Source organism: Cyphomyrmex costatus, unplaced genomic scaffold, assembly GCF_001594065.2.
Source record: "Cyphomyrmex costatus isolate MS0001 unplaced genomic scaffold, Ccosl1.0 scaffold36, whole genome shotgun sequence".
NCBI classification, from domain to species: Eukaryota; Metazoa; Arthropoda; class Insecta; order Hymenoptera; family Formicidae; genus Cyphomyrmex; species Cyphomyrmex costatus.
In genome coordinates, this window is record NW_017277774.1 from 803,373 (window position 1) to 810,569 (window position 7,197).

The 7,197-nt window shown below is 31.8% G+C and overlaps 1 protein-coding gene across 1 annotated transcript; it reads right to left on the bottom strand.

The window, feature by feature from the left end:
- Window positions 1-3,898: 3,898 nt before the first annotated feature.
- Window positions 3,899-5,291, bottom strand: LOC108776373 (putative nuclease HARBI1). The gene is made up of 3 exons (XM_018542972.1): window positions 5,081-5,291; window positions 4,572-4,924; window positions 3,899-4,500 (listed from the first exon to the last, which is right to left on the bottom strand). The coding sequence occupies exons 1-3, from the start codon at window positions 5,209-5,211 to the stop codon at window positions 3,899-3,901; spliced, it is 1,086 nt and encodes a 361-aa protein (XP_018398474.1). The 5' UTR covers window positions 5,212-5,291.
- Window positions 5,292-7,197: the final 1,906 nt, after the last annotated feature.

Sequence of the window (7,197 nt, forward strand, 5' to 3'; positions counted from 1 at the left end):
ACTGGGCTGCACTGAGTGCACACTAAAAACTCGTCCATGTTTAGCTGGGAGTGCAAGAAACTCGCACTTTCGACAACCTCGTGTAGTGCTGCTACTACGAAACGAGTTTTTGGTGCGCACTCAGTGCGGCCCAGTGAAATGCGCTATAAGTTATTTCGACCATGCTTATAGCGCGTTTCACTGGCTGCACTGGTGCGCACTAAATGCGCACTAGACAAGAGCAGCGTGTTTCACTGCGCACGCTGCGTTTCGGTGCGCACGAAAACAGTGCGCGTTGTTTCACTGGGAAACTTGGTGCCGAGTTTTTGCTGGGAGTGCAAGAAACTCGCACTTTCGACAACCTCGTGTAGTGCTACTACTACTAAATGAGTTTTTGGTGCGGCCCAGTGAAACGCGCTATTAGATTATCGTATTCGGCAAATGAAAACTGACCTAGTGTAGTGCTGAATTTGTATTCGGACCAACCGAATGAACTGAACGAGTGCAAGAAATATTGCACTGACATTTTTGTCAGTGCAGTTTGATGTTTGGACAAATAAAACTAGTTAGTCAGCAAAAAATTACAAAATGGATAAAGAAAGACTATTATTTATTATAGATAAATTATTAGAAACAAGTAGTAGTAGTAGTGGTGATGAAGATATGTTTAATAAAAGAAAGGCCGAAAATTAATTAAAAATAAAAAAATTTAATTATTATTATTATATTATTATTATTAATTATTATTATCAATTAAAAATTAAATTATTAATTAAATTATTAATTAGTGTAGTTTTGCACTCGCACCGTGTCAGGGCAGCACTAGAACCGTGTTAGTGCATATGTATCGAATGTGCCATAAGACTAAAGCCCGATCTACAATTGCGCAAACGTAGTTGTAAGTGGTTATAGTTATAAGAATTGACCAATGACAGTCGAATATTCTCCTCGTATTCAACTGTGATTAGTCAATTCTTACAACTACAACTATGTTTACGCAATTGTAGATCGGGTTTAAGACTAGTTACTTCATAGGCAAAGCAGATAACACATATATATAACGTTCTGGGCCCATAACCTGTTTGATATCTACTATATTTAAATCACTCAGATTATATATTAATACAATAAAAGCACTTTATTAAACATCGTACATAGAGAAGCGAAAAAGGTTAAACCTCAAAAGACAAAGACGACTCGGGAAGACAGAAAACAGCAGCAAGACAAAAGCAACATGAAAATATAATAATCGATAGAATCATTCCTCGGCAATAGATTCAATTCACAAACACCTGTAAACTTACATTAACATTAATTTATAAAATTACATCTCAACATTTTTAAACTAGTTATTAATTTATTTATATACATACCTATAAGAATCAGGTGTAGCCATAAACCATATGGCAACAAGGAGTTGTTTTCTAGGAATAGGATTTCTTCCACCTTCAGTATTGATAGCTCTTAATCCTGGACTGATTATGCGTAGCACTTCCTCAAACGTTTCAGGAAACATTCTATAAATCCATTGAACAAATATACAATAATTTTTTAATTCTTAAAATGAAGAAGCATTAAAATATGTTCCTGATACACATAAGACTCAATGTCTCATTGAAGTACTCCAAGTAATTCAGAAATATGAAAAAAGACAATAATGTTTTGACAGCTTTATAAAAAAAAATTTGTGGAACGTTTTTCTATTTTAAAATAAGTAAGTTTATTAAGAAATGTAGTCGATTTTATTTTTGTATTTAATACTTGTTCTTTATAGCTGAACTGACTGCACTAGTTTACAATTTATCTTCTTCCTTTATTTGTTTGTTTTGAAAGTTTATATTAATATTTTTTTCTCTCTTCTCACTCTTTTTGACGAAGCTTAAACTTATTTTGTGTTTGGTCTTTAACAAAGTATTTTTGTTTTGAAAGTTTAGCGAAATATTATTATTTTAATGTGTACTGTTATTTAACATAACTAGTAGAAAACTTTAATTCCCTTATTATACAGTATTATTAGTCGTAACTACATTAAGTAAATTAAAGATTGCAATACTTGTTTTACAATGCATTTCTTTGTTTAATAGACAAATTTATTTCTTTTTTTTTAGTCATTATCAAATGAGATGAAAGATTGTTTTACAAAACTTATCGAAACAATTGTTGCAATCTGCTCACTGTGCAATAAGCATTAGTACAAAACTATTATATATACATAATTATTTTATAAAGTTAATTATTAATATAAAGTACAAATAGCAATAAGTAAATTGTTATGTATTATTTTTAATTTTTATATGTTGTTTTCCCTTTGTATCTCAATATGAATATTCCATCATACATATGTAATTAAGTTCGATATATAATGTAATTAATAAATATATAAAATGTATTTCTTACATTCAATTTTCACTGTATTAAGGTGCTTTTTCATGCGCAGCACGCTGCAGCAGCAATTCGTTACTATTGGTTAAGAATTTTATGTAAGCTAGATGACGCACTTCCGGCGCAAAATACATTTTGCCGCAGTTCGTTGAAGTTGAACCGAACGAACAGCAAGCAGCAAGCGGCAAAATCGAGAAAGCGTACAATATGTCCGTCGTTTCATTATGAAAATATTATTTATTGCAATAAATATTAGGAAAATAAACGAAAAATGGCTTCGGATAAAGTACGGATACTTGTTTGTAAATTAGATCATTTTATACTTTACCACAAATTTGAAAAAGTAAAGTGTAAAGTATAAAATAATCTAATTTACAAACATTCGTACCTTATCCGAAGCCATTCTTCGTTTATTTTCCTAATATTTATTGCAATAAATAATATTGCCTCGATTTTGCCGCTTGCTGCTTGCTGTTCGTTCGGTTCAACTTCAACGAACTGCGGCAAAATGTATTTTGCGCCGGAAGTGCGTCATCTAGCTTACATAAAATTCTTAACCAATAGTAACGAATTGCTGCTGCAGCGTGCTGCGCATGAAAAAGCACCTTTACATCTTACATCCACTGCAATTAGTAAGTATTGATATGATAAAATATACACATTTATATGATTTTCTAACTTTTATTATTTAGTTTTTAGAATTATTTTTAGAATTAGTTACATCAGGCATGGAAGAGGTTTAGATATCAAAACGCAGTTACAAAATATAAGCTTTATTCTTGAAAAAATAATAAAATAGTCAATGAACTTTAAAACAACAGTAAAAAGAATGTTTATATGTTTATTTATCTATTAGCATTTCCAAAACAAAATTGATAAATTTTATAACAAAAGTAAGTAAATATCAAAATGTGAATTTTAGAAAACTAAAAAGATATGACATATTTTTAGTTTTATGACATATTTAAAACATACTATTCGTTTTGAACTCAATTATACGCTGTATATAGGTACAATAATAAAGTTGTTAAGGAGAATAAGAAAATTAACTTTTTTTAAAACACGTTTCATCTTCATGGAAGGACATATAATAAATGAATACGTCAGTACAATTACATTGGCTGTGTTCAGTAGACTCAACAGTTTTGCAACCGTTTTATGATTCTCTGCTGAGATAGGACCATTCTTCTAGATCTAAAAATATGATCTAATCAGCACAGAGAATCATAAAACGGTTGCAGTACTGTTGAGTCTGCTGAACGCAGCCATTGCGATACCTTTTCAAAATGATCTGACATTTTTTTCTTTAACAAAAATGATTTTATGTAAATTGAACAAAATATTTTAATTATCGATTCTTCTGTTGAAGTAAAAGTATATTATTAAATCTTTTAATTATATAAAATTAAACTAAGATATTCAATACTATTTAATTTAAAGGAAACAGCTAGTTTTTCTCATAACAATCATTAGTTTTTCTAACAAATCTGACAGTAATATCTTAAAGCATAATTTTTCATAAAGAATGATTTCCACATTAAATATGTTGCCATTGAAACGATATGCTTCCTTCTTCAGACATAAAATAACGAGCTAAAATGTCACGTTGTCTCATAGTAACTGCGCCAATATTTGCACCAACTCGTCCCAAATTAATCATACATTCGTTGTTTGTTGCTAAATTTCGCCAATTTCCAGGTATTATATTTCCATTAAATTCTTCTCTATCTGCGATACCAGGCTGTATATATAAATTGTTATTCGATGCTGTAGTTATAATAAAATTATGCAAACAAGTCACAGCTTGTATTATTGTTTCTGCAGTGTCTACTTTTAAACTTATGGGCGTTCGTAAAATTCTCCATCTTGAGGTAAGAATACCAAAAGCATTTTCTACAATTCGGCGTGCCCTTGATAATCTATAATTAAACACTTTCTGCTCATTGCCTAACAAGTTTCGTTTTGCATACGGACGCATTAAATAAGTTTTAAGAGGGAAACCCTCGTCACCAGCCATACAAAATGGTAGTATAATGTTTGCATAGGGTATAGGACGTGCTTGTGGTATTGAAATTGTATTGTTTTCTAAAGCATGACACATGTCTGTGCTGGACCAAATACCAGCATCATTAAGAGAAACTACAGTAGAAATATATTACAAGAATTTTAAACGAATTTCACTGATATATAATATGACATGTTAAACATACCATAATTTCCAGTATCCACCCAGATAAAACGATATCGTGCATCTACAAGGCCCATTAATATAAAGCTGAAGTAGCCTTTATAATTATGGAACATACTATCAGAATGTGCTGGAGCTTGAATGCGACAGTGTTTACCATCAACTGCTCCTATGCAGTTAGAAAAGTTCCAGATATTATAAAATTTGTCAGCTATTTTTAACCATTCTTCTTCGTTACGTGGACATTGCAGATATAATGGTTGTAAAACTTCCCAAATGGCTTTGCATACTTCAGGTATAATACTATATAATGTTGATCTTCCTATACGAAATAAATGTGCTGTACTCATAATGCTATCTCCATGGGCTAAGAAACTGAAAAATAATGAATATATCTTTAAATCAGTAGAAATCATATACATTATATATATATACATTGTATATATATAATGTATATATAATATGTATATATATATACACACATTCCAATATAAAAATAGTTTACAATAAATTATGATTCTGTGTACAAACTTTAATGTCGCAGCAACACAAGTTTCTGCTGATAAAGGCTCTCTGCGACTTTTCTTTTGCAGCTTTGGCTTTAAGAGATCATGTAAACTGTTAAATTGTTCCACTGACATCCTTGTAAAAGAATTCTTCATGATCACTTAGTTTAAAATATCTGAATAATCTTGCATAGCCACCATAATTATTTCTCATATGTAAAGAGATATGTGGCTTCACCCACCATCTCCTCCTCATTTTTCGTCTTTTTTTAAACAATATAATTATTTTTAAAAAATATTCCCAAATTGTTAAGAAATTATAATAAATAACTATAGTTTTATCCATAACCTTCATATCAATACTTTATATCGTTCAGCAGACTCAAGCGTTGCGGAGCGGATCCGTGAGCGCTCGCTGCTATTGGTATATTCTTTTAGATCATCCAATAGCAGCGAGCGCTCACAGATCCGCTCCGCAACAGTTGAGTCTGCTGAACGCAATCAATGGGCGCATTCAGCAGAAAAGAGCGCTACGGAACTATCTGCTGAATGGCGCACTTTTCGCATCGCTCTCTCAACATGTTGTGGGAGCGGACGCCATCTTATTGAGCGGAAATTTTTGTCGCTACTTTGATAGAAGTGATCGCTACTTGAACGAACTGCAACGAACATGACTGAATATTTCGAGTGTGAATACGATTATAATGGCTTGCGATATAATATTGTGGAATCTTTAGAGGTTCACAATCGATTAAATAGTGGTACGTACAATTAACCCCAAATATATTAAGTTATGTAGACTGCAATTTGTAATATGTGTTGCTTTGGAATTGTTTAATAAGTAAAATTCGAATTTTTGTGAAGTTAATAATAATAATGTTTAAACAATCTCTTTCATTGCGATTTCATTCTTTAATAATAAAATATGCAAAAATTATAAAGACGGGTAATCAATAAATGTTATTTAATCTCATATCAATAAATATTATAATTAATAAATATTTTCTTTTTCAGATTCAAATTTTTTAAATTCTTATATGAAAACCAACATGGGTTGCTTGGAAGCTACTGCATGCGATGAACTTTCGAATAATAGCATCTCTCAAACTGAAAGTGTAAATCACTGTATGAGTAGTAAGTCATTTAAATGAAATATTTATTCATAATCAATTAGTAATCAATTTATCATGCATAATTAATTATGTTAAGGTGCCTTTTTATGCTGACACTTGACGTTCATTTTCAGCGTCAAAACAGATCACGTGATAAGAATTGACGAATAGCAAGTGTCCATTTTAATCACGTGACCTATTTTGACGCTAAAATGAGCGTCAACATGAAATGGTACCTAATGCCTGGTTTATGCTTCAGGTCTTAATCCCAAGATCATAAAATTCAACCAATAAAGCTGCCAGTTCTAACCGAAATTTGAACTCTATTGGCTGAATTTTAGGATTAAGACCTTAAGACCGAAGCATAAACCAGGCATTATACATAAATTTGATTGTATTTTATTTCGCATTTCATTATGGTGCGTGTTTTATATTTTAGATTCTATTAATATATCAGACGAGGAAAGTACGGTGCACCATACTTGGACAGTCCAGAGTACAAAGCTTTTGTTGGAACTTTTTAAAGAACGCAAAAACAAGTTCCGTGATCCAAAAACTAAAAAAAGGACTTTGTGGACGAATATTATGAAGGAAATGCAAAACATGGGTTATACGGACGTAAACGAGGATATTCTTGATCGAAAACTATGGAACTTAAAGAAAACTTACCGTTCTATTAAAGATAATAATAAAAAAACCTCAACAGGAAGAGGTAGAATTACGTGGGAATATTATGATATTTTCGAAGATATATTTTCTGATGATCGGACCATAAACTTCGGTTCGACAATATCTTCGTTCAGTCAAGTCACAGACCAGGGATTTGCAACTATGTCAAGACCAAATAGCATTTCAACAAATTTTAGCCGCTTCACACCTTCTCCGCAGCTTGCACCTGCAAAGGTTATACCAACACAAAGTAGCCCAAGCAGCATTTCGACAAATTTCAGCCGATCCACACCTTCTCCACAGCTTGCACCTGCAAAGGTTATACCAACACAAAGTAGCCCAAGCAGCATTTCGACAAATT

Excerpts from the sequence above, each read along its gene's own strand:
- LOC108776373 (XM_018542972.1), bottom strand. The coding sequence starts at position 5,211 with ATGAAGAATTCTTTTACAAGGATGTCAGTGGAACAATTTAACAGTTTA. Across the intron at positions 4,925-5,080 it reads TGTGTTGCTGCGACATTAAA|TTTCTTAGCCCATGGAGATA; the intron begins GTTTGTACACAG and ends ATTATTTTTCAG. Across the intron at positions 4,501-4,571 it reads GGTGGATACTGGAAATTATG|TTTCTCTTAATGATGCTGGT; the intron begins GTATGTTTAACA and ends TTTCTACTGTAG.